Source organism: Epinephelus fuscoguttatus, linkage group LG6 (assembly GCF_011397635.1).
Source record: "Epinephelus fuscoguttatus linkage group LG6, E.fuscoguttatus.final_Chr_v1".
NCBI classification, from domain to species: domain Eukaryota; kingdom Metazoa; phylum Chordata; class Actinopteri; order Perciformes; family Serranidae; genus Epinephelus; species Epinephelus fuscoguttatus.
Genome location: NC_064757.1, coordinates 43,025,327 through 43,049,307, shown reverse-complemented (window position 1 = coordinate 43,049,307; position 23,981 = coordinate 43,025,327). Strand labels below are relative to the sequence as shown.

The following is a 23,981-nucleotide window of genomic DNA, read 5'->3' as shown; positions in this document are numbered from 1 at the left end:
CAGATACAAGAAGACAAAATGAGTTTCCTCTGTGGGGTGACTGGGCTCAGCCTTAGCGATAGGGTGAGGAGCTCAGACATCCAGAGAGAGCTTGGAGTAGAGCTCCTTTGCATCAGAAGGGGCCGGTTGAGGTGGTTCGGGCATCTGATATGGCCGCCTCTTGTTCGAGGTGTTTCAGGCACGTCCCACTGGTAGGAGGCCCCGGGGCAGACCCAGAACACACTGGAGGGATTATATATCTCATCTGGCCTGGGAACACCTTGAGGTGCCCCAGGAGGAGCTGGAAAGCGTTGCTGGGGAGAGGGACGTCTGGGGTGCTTTGCTCAGCCTGCTGCCCCCTCGACCCAGCCTCGGATAAATGGATAAAATGGATGGATGGACACAAAGAACAGACTAGGTGTGCAAAGGCCTTCAGGTTGTTTCTTAATACATGCTGACTCCCCAACTCTGTGGTTCTCTGCAACAAATCTATTGGTTCCTACTGAAGACATAAAAAATGTCTCAAATGTTACACAAACACAAGGACATTTGTTGCATTGTTGGGGACTATTTTCAGTGGCGGATTAATCCACATTTGGTGCTCTAGTGGGTATTTGCGGCAGCAGGACGGGGTGTGTGGGATTAAGTAAACATAAACTACAGTGTGCGTGCATGGTAATGAGGGATCATGTCATCCACAGCGTGTCTCATTGATGTGTTTTTAATTGTTTTTGGAAAACAATGGAGCACAAGAGGAAGAGGACATCCACAGGGAATACTGTTCAAGTTTACGGGATTTGTTGACAAGAAGAAAAATATGAAATACCATCAGCCTTATCCCTTAAACGTTAGTGGTTTCTGTGGTTACAACAAACTCAAATAGAGTGAATATCTCTGCACCACATCACACAAGAGTGTATTTCTGAACCTCAGATGATAAATGAGGGTCAGAGTCATTTTTTAGTCTCGAGCACTTGGAAAAGGTTCCTTCTCAGATAAACTTCTCTTGTAAAAGTTGTAACTGAGAGCTGTTTCACTGGACCTCTACTTTATTTTGGGATCAGACAATAAAACGGTTTCTTAACACTTCATCCCACTGCAATAAAAACCCTTCTTGTTAGAAACTTTACGCTCTGTCTCACTTCCAGCCCGACGCCTGCCAGACGGACTTTGATGCCGTGTCTATGATCCGAGGGGAGCTGTTCTTCTTTAAGTCGGGCTACGTATGGCGGATCAGGGACGGGCATCTGGAGAGCGGTTACCCAGCGCTGGCGTCCCGTCACTGGAGGGGGATTCCCGACAACATCGACGCCGCCTTTGAAGACAAGTCAGGGAATATTTGGTTCTTTCAAGGTGGGCAGCGAGGAACGTTTGAGCAGTGCTATTATGTGGTTTATGGTTTTGGGATCATCTGCAGATGTAAAGTATCACCATGCTCTCCTAGGCAAGTTTAAACAGGTGTAAAATGTTAATTAACACAGAGCTTTAAAATTATTGCCATTAAGTCTTTCTGTAGGTGTCTCGGTTAGATGTGGTGAAGGTAGTATGTGCAATAGTTCTGTTTCAGCCAGATGTGAGTTGCATATTTCTGTCCTTACTGTGGGGGGGGGAAGCTTTTTGTAATTGTTTCGAGTCAGTTTAATATTTTTTTTACCTCACCAGGTACATTCTCTTGATGTGATAAACCATTAGCATTACCTTTAGCTGAGGCTCTTAGCTCTCTCAGAAACATCAGGAAACACAGATGGCTGTCTTGTTTCAAACTCCGACTCTTGGTTGGGTTTCATCTCCACTGAGCCTCACCTTAGCTCCAACTGATCATTCTGAAAGAAGACATAAGAGAAAACAAGTTGGATGACATTTTTTATTTTGTAATCATGAGGAAATTGCTGATAGGGCCCCAACTTACTCCCAGTGCAAAGTGGCGCACAGTGCAGTGCAACCGACACTGCCAGTGCCCACGCAGTGTATGTACTTACGCCCATCTGTGCACCCAGTAAGCCGCTGCTGACAACACAAAATCCAACCAATAAGCCAGAACACAACTGAAGTCAATAAGGTGTTTTACTAAGAAGATAATTCTGTGAAAATACTCAAACAATTTTCTCTCATGCACTGTGGTGCAGTGGTTAGCCTTGTTGCCTCGCAGCAAGAGGGTTCAAACCAAGGGTGGGGGGTTTGAACATGGGGTGGGGGAGCCCCTCTCTGTGGAGTTTGCATGTTCTCCCTGTGTCAGCGTGGGTTTCCTCCAGGTGCTCCAGCTTCCTCCCACAGTCCAAAGACATGCAGGTTAATTGGTGACTCTAAATTGTCCGTAGGTGTGAATGTGAGTGTGAATGGTTGTCTGTCTCTATGTGTCAGCCCTGTGATAGTCTGGTGACCTGTCCAGGGTGAACCCTGCCTCTCACCCAGTGTCAGCTGGGATAGGCCCCCTGTGACCCCTAACGGGATAAGTGGTTACGGAAAATGAATAGGTGTGGTCAGGTACATTGTTGGTGTGTTGCTATTTTGAGGCAGCAGAGAGAGCGATTGCACCATTGACCAACAAAAACCTGCCAGAATGGTGCAGTATTTTCATTCTATTTAAAGGGCGCATTATTCAGACAGTAAGATGTGCCTGCACGGGCAGGTTAACAACACACGCACACTGAATGGACTGTGCTTTTCTAGTCTTCTGACCACTCAGAGCACTTTCACACTGCATGTCACATTCACCTTTTCAAACACACTCACACGCATGGTGGCCAAGGCTACCATACATGGTGCCACTTGCTACTGAGTATAACTTTTCACACACACTGATTTTGGGCAGCAATTTTTGGGTTCAGTATCTTGCCCACGGATACTTGGACCTGCAGACTGGAGGAGCCACAGCTGTCCACAAAAAATCAGGTCGTCTGCAAGTGATTTAGCACCAGGTTCTCCATAAACATGTGGTGCGAGATAGAAGAGGGGCGACCATTGTCCAGCCGCACTTCAGCCCTGTTGCGAATGACTACTCACTGACTGAGAGCATGGCTGAATGGATCTTGAAACGAAATTTACCAAGAGTTGCATGTCATCCATTCTTGACCATCTCTCTCTGGGCAGGTGAGAACTACTGGGTGTTCGATGCTGAGATGCAGATCAGAGGGCCGGAGTCCATCAGGCGTTTGGGTCTGTCTGTGTCCGGGATCCAGGCGGCGCTGCGCTGGGGCCACGACTCCAACTACAACACCTACTTCTTCAAGTCAGGCAGCTACTGGAGGTTCAGCCCCCGCGAGAACCGCGTTGAGTCTGTCTACCCACGCAGCATGCAGGACTGGAGCGGCATCCCTGACGACGTGGATGCCACTTTCAGGGACATCTACGGTGCGGTCCAAAGACAGAAACCTAGAAAATTAACAAAGAGTTCCTATTTGTGAACCTCCCCACAGGCATACATAAAGGAGTTATCTAGCTATCTGTTTGGGGTTTAAAAGTTAGTATGTTGGTTATAATCGGATTTCAAGACTGATGTGTCCACAGTGAAACTGGTTTATTCATCTTTTTTTTTATCCAACCCTGTATTGAGTGTTTGAAGACTGCATGAAGTGCCAAAACCTGCAGTTCCTCTGATGGCCACTTGAGGCTGACTCCAAAACAGAGTCAGTCAGCCAGTGTTAAAATGCCCAACTTTACCACTGAAATAAACATGTTTACAGCCAGGTTTAAAGTCGTGCGTAATTAATGCTTGGCCACGTTAAGGGACAGGTGGATGCCATCCTTTGACAAGTCGCTACGACAGCAACAGCATTGGTTGGTAATGTAAGCATGGCGTAACCCTAGATTCAGAGTAGAGCCGTAGCCGTAGCTGTGTGTTCAGCTCATGAAGCTTAATTTGAACAGTTTATGTTGTAATGGTTTGAAGCCTGTTTTTTCACTAGCAAACATTAGCGTTAGCATTAACACAGTTACCCATAGCTGTAAATGCACAGGTGCTAACCATGCTAGCAACTAGCATTAGCATTATCTCCATCCTCTCGTCCAAAAATGGTCACTTTTGGCTCCAAGAATCCAAGATGGCGACGGCTAAATGTCAAGCTGGAGGCTTAAAAACAGGAGTCCACACACCCATTGGTGATGTCACCATGGCTACATCCATTAACTTATGAAGTTTGCGAATTAAAAGCGCATTGTTTTGACTGCACACATACATTCACACATTATTTTGTTAAACCATTGTGTTCTCTGTCTTTCAGGCTACGCTCACTTTATCCGAGGACGACAGTACTGGAAGTTCGATCCCGTTGGCAAGAACTCGTTGGAAGGCTACCCTCGCTACGTCGGCATGGATTTTTTCGGCTGTAAAAATGTGTGAGTCTCTAACTGTGGAGAGTCAAATTAACACTTCTTTTTTTTATGACTATGAAGAGGAGTTTTTTGAGCAGAGACATTCATGTGTTCATCCTGTGGATTGAAGAGGATGAGTCAATCTCCTTTAAATCTGTTTATGCTTTACTCCATTTATTGAGTTACACCTTCTTCTCAGGAAAACCAAGTAATGTTTCCTCAGACTTGGCACCTCCTGTGCAGCTATACTCGTATTTATTTTGCACATTTTGTCACCATAAGGCTGAGATCTGGGCCCTGTATTAATGACGTGCCACGCTGCACTGTCCTCACTTCCTGTCTTTGAGCCTCAAACTGAGAATTTGGACTGATTCTGGTTTGCAGACAGAACCAGTACAGACTGTGGAGGATGTTTTCCATTTCAACTGTTGTTGTTTTGTCATCATGGTTGGACTCTGTGATCTGCAAATGTTTGAAGAGTGACATCAAACCTAACGCTGCAGGAGACAGATTTGTGCATTAGCTGCAGGGGGAGTTCACTTTTGTTTTGATGCCGAAACTTTAAACCTATAAATCATTCGCCATGATGTCGGTAAACAAAAGTTTAAGGAGGTGATCACACGTGCAGTTGATTTTCCTGCCAGTCTGACTCACACTGACCATGAGTCAGAGCGTATAAACAAAGGTCGCATCGCTTTAAAGTCACTCTTTTATTGTACAGAGTTCTGCAGATCTGAGTAGAGTTTATGTGACACAGTAACTTTGACTGTGTCCTGCTCAGCTTTCAAATCAGTTTCATGTCCTGAATTAAGTCTCTCAGGCAGCATGCTAGGTGGCGTCACAAACAGTCAAGTTTCCATCCAAATGTAGCACAAACTTTAACACAAACGTGTCAAAACGTGATGGAAATGTTGCGTTTGTGTACTGCGTGTATTAATGCAAGGACGATTACAGTCTCCTCTTTGCTCCACACTGATCTGAGTTTAAGTCACATGATTCATATACGTCTTTTTCTGTTGCACTTCATCACATTTTGTTTATAAGGATACGCTAGCTGTTCCTCCTCGGCCAAACGTGAAAACTGTTGCTGTTTTGCATGTTTGTTTTGGTTTTTATTTCATTATGCCTCCACGACAGCGACGGCCATGGCCAGAGACGTTATGTTTTCAGGTTGTCCGTCCGTCCCATTCTCATGAACGCAGTATCTCAAGAACTCCTTGAAGGCATGTCTTCAAATTTGGCACAAATGTTAATTGGACTCAATGTTGAACTGATAAGATTTTGGCAGTCATAGGTCAAAAGGTCAAGGTCACTGTGTCATCATCTGTCTCATTCTCGTGCACATGATATCTCAAGAGAATCTTGAGGGAGTATCTTCAAATTTGGCACAAACGTTCAACTAGACTCAAAGATGAACTGATAAGAATTTGGTGGTCAAAGGTCACTGTGACCTCACAAGATATGTTTTTGGCCATGATTCAGGAAGGCTGAAGGTCAAAGGTTAAGGTCACTTTGACTTTGTCTGTCTCATTCTCGTGAGCGTGATAGCTCAAGAACACCTAGAGGGAGTTTCTCCAAATTTGGCACAAACAATCACTTGGACTCAGTGATGATCTGATTATAATTTGGTGGTCGAAGGTCACTATGACATCATTATGTTCTATGACATCATGTTCTGCAAAAACACCTCTCTGGCCATTATTCAGCGCCATATCTCAGGAACAGAAGGGGAGACGATTGGTCAGATACTGAACTGGTGACACTAATCTTGGATGTCCACCTTGAAACCCGTGCAAAGGTGTGAAAGGTTTTTTGTTCTGGTGCTTCCACTCAGCCTTTTAATGCTCAAACTAAAAATGCACATAAAAACAGGTGGGTGGAAACGTACTTAACTGCACACAAATTTGTGCAGCTGACCATTAGCAGACTGCCTCGACAGCGCTGGCTTTTACTAGAATGGAAAGTTATCATATTAGCATTCAGTTTCATTTAAATTTGCTGCACCAAATAAAAAGCAACCAACAATACAGCTTTCCTCTTTGTATCATATTTAGCTACCAAGTCCCCACACTTTTTAACAGGCAAATAATTGTGCTGTGATACTTTCAGGCACTTTGTCTGAGTCGGCCAATCAAAAGCAATGAAGGCAAAATTTTAACTTTTTCTACGACAATGTGGAAGAAGAAGTCGTCCCAGACGTTGCCTGCTTGCAGGCTTTGAACTTACAAAATGTACCTTTTTGGAAAAAAAGATGTTTGATTTAACTTGTTTGATTTTCATTAGGAATTTAAAAGCACAACAACTCACAGGAGTATCATGACTCAAAAACAGAGGATAGAACAAAGAGGTCCTTGATGGACACAACAAACACTACATGCAAACATACAAATCATTGGAAACAAACAAATTACCGTATAAACCTACTCATCCTCCTGCAACTCCACATCCATGGTTCAAATTTCCTCCCTCAAAGGTGAACCATCAACACTTCCCACAAATCCTCCTCAACTTTTATTTAAAAAATTACCGTGGTTTGGCTTTGTTCTTTTCCATCACGTGCATGTTACATAATCACTCACTGACTCATTGTCCTCTCAGACAGACACAAAGAAGCAGAATGTAAAAGTTTAATCGCAGCGCTTTACATTAATGAAGGCTTAGAACAGTGTTTGAATTAGGATCTGACAGGTATGCTGTCCAGTCGCCAGAATAAATGTTGACATTGTACATTTCTGCAAACCATGGATATGTTGTTTGTATGCTTCATATGTAGCAGGCATGTTGAGACTTCATGTTTCTTTACATTTCAAGTTTCAATTTTATGTTGTGACAGTGCTGTGATCAGGTTTAGGCACAAAAAGTATGAGAATGTACAAATTAAACATATCTGTGGTTTGCAGAAACGTACAGTGCCGACATTTATGTCTGCCGACTGGGCGGTGCAGTCACGGTGAAGGAGGAGCCTCATCTTGTTTCTTCTAAACATTAAGTTGGATAATGTTCTCACTCTAACAGTTATTAGTGATGTCAGTGCATTGAAAGTCTTTAAGAGAAAGTTTTGTATTTATTTGTCGTATGCAGGCAAACTGAGCAAATACACAAGTTCGTTTTTGCATTTAATCTTTCCTCATGTGGCTTTAAGACGTGATGTTACCTTCCCCGACAAAACTATCATGGAGCCATAAAAAAATCAGATGCTCATACGGAGGAGAAAAAGGTGGTAACATCAGTTAATGTCGTGTTCTGATGTCACTCTTCTAACATGATGGTGTGAAGCTCTGAGTTGTTGGTGATCACTCAGCAGTCTGCAGTCTGCAGGGCGTCTGTGGCAGTAAAATAGCTGCAGGGCGCCATCTAGAGCGCAGCTCCGTCACCCTGCAGGAGAAGTGAGTGTTCCTCAGATTGTGTGTCTCCCTCATGCTTGATGAAGTCATTGCTTATCTGTAACATAACATGGTGCTCTATTCAGGTGGGTCAGTGTGACACATTCAGGGACAGCAGCTGCTGCGTGGAGCAGCGGTTCTCAGCCTCCAGAGACTTTGACTTTCACACGATTTTTCAAAACAAAGTTTTAATAGGAAGTTGGATGGCAGTGGTGGAAAATACATTTACCCAAGTACAAATATGAGGTTCTTGTACTTGACTTTTTTCCCATTTATTCTACTTTATACTTCCACTCTGCTACATTTCAGAGACATATATTTTCTTTTACTCCACTACATGTATTCTACACCTGTGGTTAATAATTACTTTAAGATTTAACTTTAAGCACAAAATCAAATAGCTTATCAAATATAACACACCAGGCTCATTTGAGATGATCTGTGCCTCGCCAGGAAGGTGGACAAGATCAGCTGGCAGCTGTGCAGGTGATGACAGAAAGCTGCAGTCAAATCAGCTACAGGAAATAATTACATCCTGTTAGATTCATCTGTAGGATATGAGTAGTTTGGTTTGTAAACCACGTTTTATTACTAACATCCACACAAAAAAATTGTTAACAGATTAAACTTTCATTGCACAACATGAGACTAATGGCCTGCAATCAGCGTTAAATATTACAACTCCACAGAAAATATGACTTCCTATAAAATGTGACATTTGCGGTCGACATTAAGAGCCAATCAGCTCCTTGATCAGGCAACATCCAGGTGTTTCCCATCATGCCCTAGGTCTGGCAGTCAGTGAGAGCAGCTGTTGCACCTGGCTCTAAAAACTGCTGCCTTCTCAATCTAGTGAGGTTATTGATGTCCTCTCGTGCATGACGTCAGAGCAAGTCAGGATCAAATCAGACACAAATCTGATCGCCGAGCTCATCCCAATCAGCCCTGTTGTCTACAATCAAATCTTTCTCAAGTACAAATTGATCATCACAGCACGCTGTTGTTGCAGTTAGTGTACTGAGCAGCAGGTATAAAATCATACATGTTCAATGTGCGTCAAGTAAACGGCGACTTTGAAACATCAGCATGTTTTGACTGAGACTGAATACTCACCTCTTGTTTTCTCAAATCTCTCTGGAGCTGTTTCACCACCTGTAATTTACTTTAATGTTTTCCAGCTGTGAGCAGCTCCTCCTTTGAGCACTGCGCTGTGGGAGACATAGGAGAGTGTGCAGAAACAGCACACCTAAGAATGTGACCATATTTAGTGTGCGTGCTATCTGATTTGATTTGTCTCTTTTACTCATGTGAACTACTACACTAACTCAATATAAGCCAGACCGGATCACCGTCGATTGGCACACACTGACGCTGGTTAGATTGTTAGAACCTGCTCTAATGACACACATACATGGGCAACAATAACCTCACAGTCACCGCTTTTAAAGCCAGATACTGCAGTTGCTCTCCACTGACTGCAAGACCCAGGGAAACACCTGGCTCTCAGGCAGATAGGTTTGATATGACCTTTCATATAAACTTTTAATTTTTGTCAAATTGGATATATTGTGATTTGAGCTTTATTCTATCAACAGCACACATGTTTGTGTGGCTGATGGTGAAGTTTAGTGTCAGAGAGACTAAATACATTCTTATCACAGATCACTTGCTTGTTTAGAGGCAGCGTGTATTTTGGATTTGGGACACAGCTTCAAATCTTTTTGTCTTGTGACCTCTGTGTGTGACCTTTCTTAGATGTCTATGAGTTGTTAGTGTTTCCACCAAAGATATATTTCTGCTCTAAATGTCTCCCTTGATTTATCCACATAACTTAAAGAGCTTAAAGAGGTCAAATCATCTCTAATATTTTCCATGAAAGATCTGGGGTCTCATTTATAAAACAGTGCATAGGAGAAGTTCTTCACTCAGGCTTCTACCTCACCATCTGCGTCGACAATTTCCCATCTCCAGAATATTCGTCAGCATGGGTCAAAGTTTCTCCCGTCAAGTCTGTTTTTATAGATCACAACTTTTGCGTGGGAAGTGGCGTACACCTCTTTCGGGCCTTGTTTTGTGCGTACATAATGTTCATAAATGAGACCCCAGATTTCTTCTGTCCGCTCCCATTAGTCAGATTTGTCTGGTGACTCTTTGGAGGGTCCTGACCTCTAACCCAGCTAACTGTATATAAGTAGTTTAAACTCACTCCACCTGGAGCAGGTGCAACAGTAACATGCTGCTCTGACACTTATTGATCAGTATTAACAAACTAGTAACAGAATATATAATAAAACATCATACATCAGTCACAGCGGACATTTTACTGCAAGTGTTTATACTTTTGATACTATATCTGATCTGAGTACTTCTTCCACCACTGCTGCAGAGTTAAAGGCAACTAACTGCAAGGAAAAATGCTGGCATTATGTTTCTGTAATCCACGGATACGTTACATTTGTATGTTATCATGTAGCAGAGGCGTTCAAACTTTATGTTTCTTTACACTGCAGCAGCACTGTGGTTAACGTGTGATTATGTTTAGGTACAAAAATCACATGGTTAGGAAAAGGTTATGTTCGGGCTTTTAAAAAAAATCCTTCCCACACAAAATAGACAGTTTTGGGGGCACAATCCCTGCTGGAAACTACAGCAATGGGCCCCTAAAAAACACCCATGCTTGGTGCCTAAAAAGCCACTGGAATCACTCGCTATATCACAAATGGTTTTGTTTGTTGGTCTCAAACATTGCAGGGTGGCAGGTTGCAGAAACATACAAGCATACATTTTCTTTTGGCGACTTGGCTGTGAAAAGCTCTGACAGATCTGATAAATTCATGTTCTGGCCTCTTTGTGGGTCGGGTCCCGCAGGTTGAGAACCGCTGCGTCCCTGGTCGCAGCACTTGACATGTGAAGGCTCCGTTCCGACTGTGGTGTTCACCCGATGATAGTGTTTCAGTGCAGGACGCTGACGAGTCATTACAGCTTTCATCATTCAGACTTTGTTGTTGTTGTTTGAATCATTTCTACAACTCAAGTGTTAATCAGTGAACTCTGAATATTTATACACAAAAAACGTGGCAAAGGTTTGTTGTACATACATGTCTTTGATTATTATGTTTACTCATATGTAGCCTTTACACCTGTACATTAAAATGTATGTTTTCTTTCTAATAAAACCAATAACCTTTCGACCAAACTCTGGAGATTAAAGCTGATTCACTACGGACAAGTTAAACCAGACACACTCTATAATATTCAATCAAAAACTGCTTCTTTTTTTTTTTTACCCATTGGACATTTTTACCAATTTGCTGCACTTAAGTTTTGTGTTTAATTTTAGGAAAATAAGTGTATCATATAAACCGAACTGGTTTAAAGCCATTTAAGTTCACTTTCCAGCCAAATATGAATAATTTCCTCAACATTATTAATAAATGTCAATTGGTTTTTTTTGTTTAAAATTATCATATTTATTGCATATTAGCGTTAGAAATTAGCTGTATTTCAAGTACTTCGCTATAAAGCTCATTTACAATATGGCGGAAAAAACAATGTTTTCTTTTACAAAATAATGTCGTGTACATCTTAAAAAAAAATGTTTTGCAAAAATACATATTTTTTTTAAACTGAATCATCGTTGATTTAACAAAAAGATGTTAATATAAATGGTTTTATGTTTATGAACTTAATGAGCTTTGAATTTTGAGTAATTTCTAAAAATTGATAATTTTGTAAACAAAAAGTCTCAATATAATAATTTATTAAATTAATTAAAAAAATAAATGTATAAATATATAAATGTATATTTTTCATCTACATTTTTGTTGTGCAATTATTAACACAGCACATCTCATTATTCATGTAACTGAAACTTTTTTTATTTCATTTTATTTTGTTTTATTTTATTAATTTAATTTTAATTTTTAAATACAACTCATTTAACACACTAAATTTTACTGAATTTACGGACTTTTCCCCCCAAGGGAAAATTAAAATGTTTGTATAAAAATAATAATAATAATAAAAAAAGGATATTCCCATGGACTGTAAAAATGAAAATAAAAATAAAAATAAAATAAATAAAAGTAAAAATAGGATATAACATTGGAATTAAATGTGGAGATGTCAGAAAAAAGAAAGTAACTTATAAATCACATTTCTGCCTCTGCATTATAACTTGCTGCCTTCAAGGTGACTATAATGTGTTAAGAGCTTACAGTGTGTGGTGTGGATGGTGTTAATTGATGGTTGACTCTGATTGGCTGCTGCAGTGAGAGGGGGCGGGGCCTGTGCTGTTCATTCAGTGAGTAAATGATGGCTGACAGTGAGGCAGCAGCAGCAGCAGCAGGGATGGCTCACAGCTTCACTCAGGAGTATTTTCAGATCCCAGTGGTGACCCGAGCCTACACCACCGCCTGCGTCCTCACCACCGCTGCTGTGGTAAGAAACAACAACAAACAACAACAAACAACAACAAGAGTTTAAACTCTGATCTCCAGAAAACAATCATTTATTTCATTCATTTTTTACTTTTTTGTCTCAATTATCAAACCTCTCCTCATGAGCTGAATTATGATGATTTCTGATCATTTTTATTTGATGGGACACTGAGCTGCAGACAGTCTTTACTTTTTTAGGTATAAATAAATGTGTCTCCAAAGTAGACAAGGCAAAATTGACCAAAAACTTGCAGATGAAAACATTTGAAATAGATTCAGTGTCTTGACTGGTTGAGTGTTTGGAGCTTTTTAATCAATACAACATGTTAAACTGTTGTAAAATGTTATAAAACTCTCTGAGATGTTTGGGTGTTTGTATAAAAAAGTACTTCGAATTATAATAATGTTATAAAACTAATTAAGTTTTAACTCTATTGCACAGATTTTTATGTATGTATTTGTGCACCTTCCTTTGTAAATATAATTTAGTTTTTTCTTTCTTCTTTTAATGCTGCTTTTATAAACTTTGCTGTTTCATTGCCTATTGTTTGTTTGTTTTATATTCTTACTTCAAATATTTTATAAATAATCCATTAATGTCTTGATACCCAACTTGCTGATTTATCTTAAGCTCTGTGTTATTTTTTTAAGCAACTTGAGGTCATCACGCCCTTCCAGCTCTACTTTAACCCAGACCTCATCATCAGAAGATATCAGGTAACATTTATTAACCATTTAATACATTTAAAACAGGTCAATGTGGTATGTGATGATATTAACACCCTGTATTCTCCCTGTATCTCAGATATGGCGCCTGATAACCAGCTTCCTCTTCTTTGGTTCTCTTGGATTCAGTTTCCTGTTCAACATCATCTTTCTGTATCTTTTAACAAAAACGTAATGTCTCAGATTATTTATCAAAACACTCCTATAGAGTCTAATAATACATTTATGCAGCAGAGTCCTTGACTAAGAGAAGTTATCGATACTGTCGGATGCTGGAGGAAGGATGTTTCCGAGGAAGGACGGCGGATTTTGTTTTCATGTTCCTGTTTGGAGGAATCGTGATGACTGTATCCTTTCACACGTTTAGCGGGTCAGTGGCGACCAACTAAAAATTCTCCGGTGTGCCAAGCGCGGCCGACGCAAAAATGCGAATACCCTAATTTAGAGGAAGTGTTTGGTTTGTCCATCTGGGCTAGTGTAGAAACAACATGGCGGACTCCGTGGAGGAGGACCCGCTCTGAATGTAGATCAGGCACTGAGGAGCAAAGCTACCGTGATATTTGGCAAGACAGTCTGCAAAATCCTAGAGGGACTATTTTTATGTCAGTTCAAGTTAGCAGAAGGCTAAATTGGAAGTTAGCCGCTCAGCCAGTGAAGTTTCTTGTGCAACTGCTCTTTGAGCCCAATGATGCGGAGGATCTGGGTAATTTTATATGCAGCAGTTGAACTTTTTTGGCTTCATGCGCCACTGAGCAAATTTAGTACGATTGAAAAGAGCCCCCCCTCCGATACTGTATCCAGTTCTCTTTATACATCCATGATCTGAATATAATTCTTATTCCGAGATGACGATGTTGTGAGGGGAAAAGACCTCTCCTGATAAAACGTCCTGAACGTCTGGATCTTAAGTTACCAGGGAAAAAGCGTGAGCACACCTTGCAGAAACACTGATTTGTAACGTAAACTGTTTTAATCAGTGTTTTTACCAGTTTTAATCACTTGGGGTCTCATTTATAAAACAGTACGCAGGAGCCATACTAAAAATGGAACCAATAGACCCTTTGAGGGCCGACGTCACAATGACGTTAGTTTGTTAGCTGGAGGCAAAACCTGCCTCTCCCCCACAGGGCTGTAGGCTCCATAGGAGTGTTAAAATGTGTTTGTCTTGTTGTGTTATTGGGAGCCAGAATAGAAGGAGTCATGGCTCAAAACCAGCCGCCACTGCCCGTCAACAAAAACAAAGATGGTTAAATGTGATAAGACCAAAGGACTGGACGGAGGCCATCATCAAAAATGCTCACATGTGCAGCGCACACTTCATATCAGGTTAGGGAAAAGTATTTCCTGTTGTAGGGATGAATAAGGTTATGTGTATTAAGGGTTATCATGTCCACCTCATCAGAAACTGGGGAGGGATTAAGAGGAAGATTGGATTTCTCTGCAACGCTAACTTTTTAGCACATTAGCTAACGTTAGCTTCCATAGCAAAACAAACAAGTGTGCTCCTCCTTTGTAAGATTGGCTTCCTGTGACATCATCCATCCACTGAGTGAGAGCATACGGGTCGGCCAGTCTGGTCCCGTTGGTCAGTGTTTACTTATTCAAGTAACACTGGTGGTCCCGGAGAGTGAGTGACCTGACATGGTGCGTTGGTAAATTCAGTCTGACGCTCTACACTAAAATGAGAGCCCTGTTGGTGGAAGAAACGCAGCGTTATATTTCTACATGAATGAACCAACGTCCAAAGTTAATCACACATTCACTCCGCTCGGCGCTCTGCTGCTCCGTCTCCACAGAGTGTCCAGAGTGCGCGCTAAAATATGCTTTTTAAATTTGGGTGAACTGACCCTTTAAGGGGGAAACATGATTAGTCTGAGCTGTCAGTCGGTCCGGTGAAAGGCAGGCTGATAAACATCTCATTAGTAGGGTGCTTTTCTCCTGGGGAGCACTATTTTAATTCGATGCTTAAATTAGGACGCCTACAGGCTGACAACATGTAAAACCAGCTACTGTACATGCAGCCTGTCTCTTTGTGGTGATGCTCAGCAGCTTGTTGCCAGAAGCTCTTGTTCACATTCCAGGTTAATGATACAGTCCTGGGTCTGCTCTCCACAGATGTCCCTCTGGGCTGCTGTGAAACGGTCAATGTGCAGGTTTATGAGGTTTGTCTGGAGCCGTGTGATGTTTCATGGACAGTTTTACACGCAGGTCTAATACGGCTGTAATATCAGGGGAGTACAGTGTGTTATCAGGACAGGAACATGCACAAGTTGGCTTTTATTGTGAGGGGCTGAGCATCCTGTAAACATTAAGGTCTGACAAAATGTCTGCTGATACTAGAGGAAAAAAAACTTGTAAAAATGTTTAAGTTTTGGGTCTTTAGTCTAACAAAATACTCACATTTATGAGAACTGCATGTCATCAAGTACTGAGTGATTAATGTCCAGTACTTTACATATTGGTGGTTTGTCATGTCACATGTACGGAGGCAGAAATCAACAAAATGCAGCACGTGTATGAAAGCCCATTTCTGCCTGAAAAAGAATGATTAAAATTTGTAAATGGTAAAATCGGCCAGTCAGAATTACGAAATCTTAAATTAAAAGTGTCAACATTATGAGTCATAATTATGAGATATGTAAAATTCAAGACAAGACAAAACTTAGTTTAACCAGAGGGGGAAAAAAGTTGTGCAGTAGTTGCAGTACAACATGAAAAAGAGTGCAAATAAAAACAAAATACAAACAATAAAGATTGTCTAAATGGTGCAAAACAAACCAAAAACAAATTAACAGTAAGGTGTGAATTCAAAATATACACATGCCAAAAGAGTTTTCTACTAAGAATTATAATAATAAGTCAAAAATTAGGGCTGTCAAGCAAACTTAAACTGATTCAATTTGCGTCTGAACGCCTGGTCAAGTGTGGCTTGATGTAACTGGCAGCTAGCATTAGCATCAGAGACCTTTGGGTTCACTGCTAAATGCTTTGTGTTGAGGTGATAGTTCAGGCTTGAAGTTCTCCGATGGTATGATAATTCCTTGCTGCAGAAATTGCAGAGAGCGATGCTCCTATCAACAGGGCCGAGCAGTCGTCTTATCTGCCTCCTTCATTTGACAAAGCCACTGTGGCCTTAAATGATGCACCAGGTCAAAGGGCACCACCGAACGTGATTCATCAGTGTTAATTTTGTTAACGTGTTATTTTTTTCTAATAAAAATTAACGCATTATTTTGACAGCACTACAAAAAATATATTGAATGTTTGACTTAAAATGTCTTAATTTTGCCTTAGTAAAGTTAAATCCAAATTTTGATTTAACATTTTTAAATGTTCTGACTAAATAAACCATAATAAGTCAGTATTGAAGTCCAGCTTTAAGTCAGCATTTTTAATCTACTGATAAAAAGTATTAGTTTATTTTTTTCTGTAGTTTTTATCATTTTGTACTTTATTCTAGTTTAGTTGCTATTATCATTATTTTATTTTAACCTTATTTTCTCTGTATTTTATCTTCTTATCACCTTTTAATGAGGAAAACAAGATAAAAACTATGGTAACATTTTTATTAATTTAATTTTTATTTATTAATTTCATTAATTGTATTTTTTATTATTATTTATTCCTAAATATTTTGTACTTTTTTCACTTAAGTTATTAATATTATTGTGTTTTACTCTTAATTTCTCTGTACTTCATCCTCTTATCACGTTTAATGAGTAAAACAATGAAATAATGTCTTAATTTTAATAAGTTAACCTTTGTACTAATCGTCTCATGATATAAATTTAGTAGGTCGAAATATTGAGAAAAGAAGTCTTTTTTTTTTACTTGCCATTTCATTTTTTACCCTTTTCCTGGCAGAAATGGGCTTCCATATATACACACAAATATTTTATTTGCCAGTTTATTCTGACCAGAGTTTCTTCTATAATGTTCTAGCTAGCTGCCGCTGCACCAGCTCAGGTCTGACTCAGCAATGAGGTTATTTTCTTTGAAAAACGTTTGTTAAACTAAAACTTTAATCTCTCTACAACAGAAGCTCTCACATGTTGATTTCATAATAACAGACCAAGTGATGAGTTGTATTTAACCTGAAACCTGCAGCTGTTCGGTCTGTTCGCCAACATCTTCTTCCTGGGTCAGGCCTTCATCATCATGCTGGTGTACGTGTGGAGTAGAAGACATCCGCTCGTACGCATGAACTTCTTCGGCCTCCTGAACTTCCAGGCTCCGTTCCTGCCCTGGGTGCTCATGGGATTCTCGCTGCTGCTTGGAAACTCCATCATGGTCGACCTCCTAGGTTTGAGAACAATTCACCAAACACCACATATCTGATGTAGCCTGTAAGTAGAGTTCAGGAAGGCTGCACAGTGAAACTAAAGGAACACTTCACCCCCCAAATGATCAGTTGTTTATCAGTTACTCACCCTGTGTTACGCTGAATTTGTGGATGGAGAAAATTATTGATGAACTGAAGTCATAGTAAATCTATGTCAAAACATCTGTTTACAAACTCTCACACAACTATATATAATAGTATAATCCAGGTCTCATTTATCCAGTCATATGCTCAGAACTTCCCAAACAGACAACCCTCTCTGACTGGGAACTGAGCTGAAAGTAAAATATCTATCCAGTCCTCAAAGCCAGACTCCACTGACAAAAACAGTAATTTTACCTCGCTGAACACCTGAGCCACTGCCTCAACTGGTAGTGTGTTTGAAGAGAGCGAAGGTGAATTCACTGTGAGTTCAGTTACAGCTGCAGTTTCACTTCATGAATTCCTTTAAGAAAAGACATGAAACCTGCAACATAAACTCCTTAAATCATCAAATTGCAGGAGGCCAAAGTTGTATTAATAGACTCTTAGCACTTCAAAATGGATCCTGAGAACAACTCAAAGTTTGTTAGAAAAGCACCAGTGTGTCTCACTGATGTGTTTTCCCTCAGGCATCAGTGTGGGTCACATGTACTACTTCCTGGAGGACGTGTTTCCAAACCAGCCGGGAGGAAGGAAGCTGCTGATGACGCCAGAGCTTCTGTAAGAACCAGAATTTATCGTAATGTGTTTTTAACTTTGATACATTTGGAACGAGACGACTAGCAGAAATACTGGACCTCAGTCTGAACCAAGCAGCAGCCTCAGGGGCTGAAAAATGAAGCGAACATGGAAGTGACAAAAACTGCAGATCCTCTAATGTCCACTTGAGGCTGGCTCCAAAACAGAGTCAATCCCCAAAGACCTCCATGTTGCAATGCCTGATTTTGCAGCAGAAAAAAAAATTAGGTTACTTGTGTAACCCCAGTTCTCAGAGTAGCATGAATGAGATTTTGTTGACAATGACATTTTGTTTCAATGGTTTTAAGCTTATTTTTCATTTAGGAAGAATAGCATTAACGTTTTACAGGTAACCATAGCTAGCAGCTAGTGTTATGGTTAGCACAACCCTCTCAACCAAATATGAGTTGCGGTCTGAATCGCATAATTTTTTCTTTTTACTCCTAGTCGGTGCTGCAGCTGCCTTTAAAAAGTACATACTGTTGCAAGCAGCATGCACACAGTCAGGACGCTCGACTGTCTCATACCTTTACACCCTGAACTTTGGCCATCTTGCTTTTATATCCGTTACCTTGGAGATAAAACAAACACCACTCACCCAATTTGTCAGAGACAGAGATCAACCCTGAGAGATCTGCTGTTTGCAATGTGTGTAGTTTAACTTTAAAGTTATAACTGCATAGATTGTAGATTCTAACATATATTTGTTGTTTGTAATATTTATGATTATTTTGTTTTCTTAATCAATACTCCTGTAATTACTATTCGACTGGCTATCAGCTACGTGAATGCGCTGTTCTGGCATGGCAACTTTTTCTGGCATACTATACAGTATAGTGTGGGTATTGGAACGCACAGATGGTCACTTCTGACTCCAAGATGGCAACGGCCAAAATGCCAAACTTGAGGCTTTTAATCAGGAGTCCACAAACCAATGTGTGACATCACAGTGGCTACGACTATTACTTTATACAAACTATGACCTGAACCACTGAGAATTAAAAACTGTGATGTACTATTATGGCATCAAATGCTTTGGATATTTAGTTTAGGTTAATCTCTTCAACTAGGAAGTGTGTTTCAGACATTTACAGATTTAAACAAAAATGTATGCAAGTTTTTTTTGGCATTATTATTGGTTGGTTGTGGTAAGACAACATAAAACACTTCTGGTTTAGATCTGATATGGCTTTGCATAATATAAAATTGTGTTTATATTCTCAAAATAAGTGTGGCATTTTTTCTGATCAGAGGAACGTGTCAAAGTGGACACACAAGGGCAAAATGTGCTGCAGATTTGGTGAAAGAGGTCTCTGGAGGTGTTGCAGGGTTCAGTCAGAACAGGTGTTCAGTTGTACTTACAGCACCCAGATACAGTTATTAAGTAAAAAGAAAATCAGTGTCTTTGTCTTATTAAAGAAATGCCAAGAGATTTTTTTTGTTCTCTCCTCACAGGCGAGCAATGTTCGACCGGCCGGAGGACCCAGATTACCGTCCCCTCCGAGAGGAGCAGCAGGGTGAAGATCTACAGCAGAACGAGGAGCAGAACAACTAACAGCACTGAGACCAAGATGAGGATCTGTGGAGCCCTGAGTCCCTGCAGAGGACACTTTTTTTTAACCAAAAATACCAAAGCATTTTGGAGTATCTTTTGTCTAAATAAGAAGACAGCAGCACAGAGGTGGCACAAAAAGTCTCAGCAGAAGACTGTGCTGCAGGATCTTTGGGACAAAGAAGCATAATTTCAACAAGTAACCAGAACTGACCCCAAAACGCATTCAGGCGATAAAAAGGACAAAGGACTCAGTTTCTATGTCTTGGAAATCGAAGCAAAACAAACCTCAAGACAACCTGTGGCGTATCTGACCACGACTCAACAGAGCGATGTTTTCATAAGTGGGTCCCTGTTTTGTTTGTAACGTACACGAGCATGCGGGTGACGAAAGAAGAGACTGCTCACAAGTAAACATGGATGTTACCACAACAGGATTTCAGATGTTTTCCAAATGAGCTTTGCAAGTGTTTTGTGATGAAGGAAATGCACTCAACATGTTTGTGAGACCTCCAGGATACACAAAATGAGCTCTGATTGTAAACAGACACCTTGTTTGTTTACAACAAAACACTACAGAGCACCTCTGAAGGTCCACTTACTGCCCTGTTTGAGCGTTCACTATCTCAGGGGTCAGGTAAAAACAGACAGGGTCACCCCAATGTTCCCAGGGTCCTATGCTCATCCTTCACCGAGTTTCAAATTAGGATTAGAGAGAACACTCACAAAAGAAACTGCAAAGCGTGTGAAATAATGTTGTACCATTCCAGAGCTACGTTCTTTAAAAGTTACTCTGTTCCTTCTCTTCTGTGTCGAGTGTGTCTCTTGATGTAAACCAACACTGTCAGAGTTTGTTAAGGGCTGTCTTAGCTGTAGCTTGAATTAGGGATGCACCGATTTATCAGCTAAACATCAGTATCGTAGTGTTGTGTCGTTCTTTTGAACGAATCGTTCAAAAGAACAAATCTGTTGAGTGAACGTACTGAACTGAATCACTTCCGGAACTGATTCGTTCATTTCTCAGTTCAGCTGAGCTCAGCAGCGAGCGTGCGGGCCCGGAGTGGAACTGCCGATTCAGTCCGTGCAAACGATGAATGACTCGCAAGTGGCAAGGCAACCAGGGTGCAGGAGGGACTGCCTACCGTGTGACGAATCATTCAGTGAACAAATCACTCAGTGAACGATGTAACCCCTATCCCTGAGTGATTCAACTAATTTCTTCTCAGCGATACACTTTCACAGGGACCGTTTTCTCCAAGCTAACGGCTAATGTAGCCAGGAGTCAAGCCACATGAACACAATCACACACCTCCCTATTGTTTTAACAGACTTAGTTTCCAGATAAACCAACTTAAAACATTAGGCTGGCCAATACTGAGACTCACCAGTGCAGGGCAGACGCAGCAGCAGCTCAGACGTGTATCAGTTCAGTGAGTCGGACTACTCAGTACACAGTCAGGGCTCCTCCCGCCAAGCGCTGAACGATTCAGTGAACGAATCTTTTGAACAAATCTTTTTAATGACCTGATTCTAGTGATTCAGTAACATGTAAAGAACTGCTTTGCCCATCACTACAGTATCGGCCGATATTTGCCTTGTTGACTGCTATCGGCCTATTGGCAACTAACATGACACTCCCTGGTGTTTTTCTGTTGCGTCACATTTAGTTTGCGCAGGCTAAAAAGCAGGGCTCCACACTAACAGCATCCTGTTGTCCCGAAGTCAACAGAAAATGTCAGAAAACATCTTCCCTGGGACGTCCTCAGGATGAAAGGACACAATAACTCACCATCGTCGTGCCAGGGGACGCACCCTATTGAGACTTAAGCTGATGACCAGACCTACCTGCTGAAGGAGGTTGTGTTGAGTTATACTGTGATGCGTTCAAGATCAATACAGTAAAAATGAGTATTACACGAAGGTGAATTATAACGTTCTCATGATGTGTTCAAATATTATGTTGTTTTTGGCAGTAAACTTGAATAAATTCAGCTGTTTGAAGGAGACAAACAAACAAGGAAATGATTCTGCAACATAATTTAAATTTTCCCAGCTTTTTTCTTTTTTCCCAAAATAATTTTCTAAATATATTGGTTGTTTTTTTTGTTGCTTTTTGGCACTTTGTAGGACAAGAAATCACACCAATCTGCATCTGAAAGCAGCACAAGAAAAGAGATGTCGCTCCAGGTTTCAGTGGGTTCATACATTCTTCATTTTAAGGCCACTTTGTATGTCAGAACTTCCCTACACTTAATTTTCCTTCCCATAGTGTTTTATTGTAAAGAAGGTTTCCCCCGACAAGAAAAAAAACCCTGGTTGAATCTGTGCAAACAGACTTGTTTCTTGACGTTGACCCTCGTCAGTCTGACCTCAGCTAAGACTCATAACACAACAGTTCTGTTATGAGGGAGGATGAAGTATGTGTTCTGTTGTTGGAGGTCCCACAGTGACTTGTTTGCGTGTTGTTGTGCTAAGCAATTTCCATTTTGTCCCTCTCAGTGTTTGACCCACAAAGGCAGCGGGTGAAAGTGCAGAGTGTGCAGACGGGGCTGATGGGATTTCAGGCCGTCGGCAGTTCTGTGAACCAGCAGCGGTGACACAACAGCAGAGGACGGGAGTTAAAATGTTTAGTCCTGTTAGTCAGTTCTTCCTCAGCAACGTTCAAATACCACATTTATACATCTGGTCGTGTCGACACTAGAGGAGCCAAACTGTGGTCAGAAATTAGAGTTTGAAGATGTGTCCAGCTGTTTTTGCTTCTTTCATTCAGTGTTGAATGTGCTTTGTAGGATGTTTGTTGGTGCTCACAGATTCTGAGTGAAAAACTTTGTAAACAGAGGTCAAGTGAATCAGTCTGGTTTGGGATTTTGAAATTAAAGTAGGGGTCAAAGATTGAAGGCAAATATCTAATTGCAATTTTGCTGATCAATGTGATCTAAACTGCAAAGATTCTCTACAAATTAAACTAAAACATTTTATTTGCGATGCACGGAAGCAGAGAGTGGCCATGCTTGCAATTTTTTTTTTAATGCCATTATCTTGAGAACACTAGTAAATTATTTTGGCACTTTTTGACAGGATAATTAACCTGTTAACACAAGAAAATAAAAGTTTTTTTTTTTTTTATGAGGCTACTGATGTTTATGAGAGTCCAGGGGCCAGATGTATAAACTAACCTGTGTGCACTGTACACTCAAACATGTTTCTGAAAACATCTGAGGCAAGAGATAGACAACGCAATTCAAAAATCTTGATTCATATTTGATCAGTGCTGCCTAGTTTGACAGTTTGACCGCAGTTCACGGAGCGATTGATGCGACTGACAGCTGCATTACAGACTCTGGTCTGACTGGTTGATGCTGACCGCGCTGGTCTAATCAGTGTGTCAACATGAATCAGACACTTTAATGTTTTTTTAAGACCAGTGCAAGAGACCTTTTAACCAAATTTAGGACAGATTTTCGGACAAATCATGTTTAACTTACTTAAAGGAAATGACCACTTCAGAATGAAAACACAGACAGTACTTAGTGACCCTCATGCCGACAAGAAGTCCAGTGTAGTTTTTTAATCCACAAAACTCGCTCGGGGTATCAGAGGATAGCAGCTAGTCGGAATAACAGCTACACTTGAAGTGCACAGAACACACATTTTGAAAATGTAATAAAACTCCGCTAATGCATTTCAAAAACGTCAGAACGCCTCGACCGTTGTAATCCAAGTGCCCTGAAGCCGCGGCATGCAAATTTGACTTGAAAAGACGTAATTTACTGCACTTTCATAGCATCATTTCTCACCATGGTCAGTTAGCCTGCCCTGCAGGTGTGCTGTGTTTACATGGCAACTCGCGAGACTCGAGAACGTTCAGAGACGTTCTTGTTCTCGAGTCTCGCGAGTTGCCATGTTGGTATTTTCATTCTAAAGTGGTCATTTCCTTTAAGTATCACAGGTAAGCACTGCAGGTAAGTAGTACATATGTGGTCTTATGCAGAGGGAAGTGTTAAGTAGGAATATGGTTATTAGAGTTTAGTCAATCTACATTTTGCCAACAGGTCAGTGCAAGTATGAAGTAAACGACAGTATAGTTTTTTGAAGATTTGTAACATTAGAAAGGCTTCACAGTTTTCACTAAAAGAAATTAAAAACTGGATAAATGAAATAAGATAAAATGTTTGTGGTAGTTAAGACCTCACAAACTCAAATTTAAGACTATTTAATGATTTTTAAGGCCTTATTGTTGTAACATTAAATTCAAGACAATTTAAGACTTTGAGGACCTGTAGACAGGTTTAGCGACTGTGGCAGCAGGAAGGGAGGAACGACATGATTTTTTCCACAGATTATTTGTCTTCATCTGCTTCTTTCAGATATAGTGAGAGTTATTAGTGACAAATATGACATGAAGTTATTTTCATTGGTTGCCAACTGTAGTTTTACACATATATCACATTGTACAGCTTGTTAAGACGCTGATAATTATGTAAGCTATCAATAAAATTTCAGTACTGCACTCTTACAGATCAACAAGA

The 23,981-nt window shown here is 40.6% G+C and overlaps 2 protein-coding genes across 2 annotated transcripts in view; both read left to right on the top strand.

Annotated features, from left to right (window-relative positions):
• The window catches only part of mmp11a (matrix metallopeptidase 11a), a 52,885-nt gene extending 42,026 nt beyond the window's left edge, over nucleotides 1–10,859 (top strand). Inside the window, exons 6-8 of the mRNA XM_049579596.1 lie at nucleotides 1,128–1,332; nucleotides 3,070–3,330; nucleotides 4,200–10,859. Coding sequence (XP_049435553.1) covers nucleotides 1,128–1,332; nucleotides 3,070–3,330; nucleotides 4,200–4,318 — 585 coding nt within the window. The 3' untranslated portion in view covers nucleotides 4,319–10,859. The remainder of the gene's footprint in view (nucleotides 1–1,127; nucleotides 1,333–3,069; nucleotides 3,331–4,199) is intronic.
• A 1,131-nt stretch (nucleotides 10,860–11,990) lies between these two features.
• On the top strand, nucleotides 11,991–23,956 carry derl3 (derlin 3). The gene is made up of 7 exons (XM_049579625.1): nucleotides 11,991–12,113; nucleotides 12,764–12,829; nucleotides 12,918–12,991; nucleotides 13,092–13,185; nucleotides 16,946–17,141; nucleotides 17,792–17,882; nucleotides 19,356–23,956. The coding sequence occupies exons 1-7, from the start codon at nucleotides 12,024–12,026 to the stop codon at nucleotides 19,453–19,455; spliced, it is 711 nt and encodes a 236-aa protein (XP_049435582.1). The 5' UTR covers nucleotides 11,991–12,023; the 3' UTR covers nucleotides 19,456–23,956.
• Nucleotides 23,957–23,981: the final 25 nt, after the last annotated feature.

What these genes read in the sequence shown, in the direction of transcription:
- derl3 (XM_049579625.1), top strand. Translation starts at nt 12,024, where the DNA reads ATGGCTCACAGCTTCACTCAGGAGTATTTTCAGATCCCAGTGGTGACC. An exon ending in CATCATGGTCGACCTCCTAG is followed by an intron (nt 17,142 to 17,791) that starts GTTTGAGAACAA and finishes GTTTTCCCTCAG; the next exon opens with GCATCAGTGTGGGTCACATG. An exon ending in CTGATGACGCCAGAGCTTCT is followed by an intron (nt 17,883 to 19,355) that starts GTAAGAACCAGA and finishes CTCTCCTCACAG; the next exon opens with GCGAGCAATGTTCGACCGGC.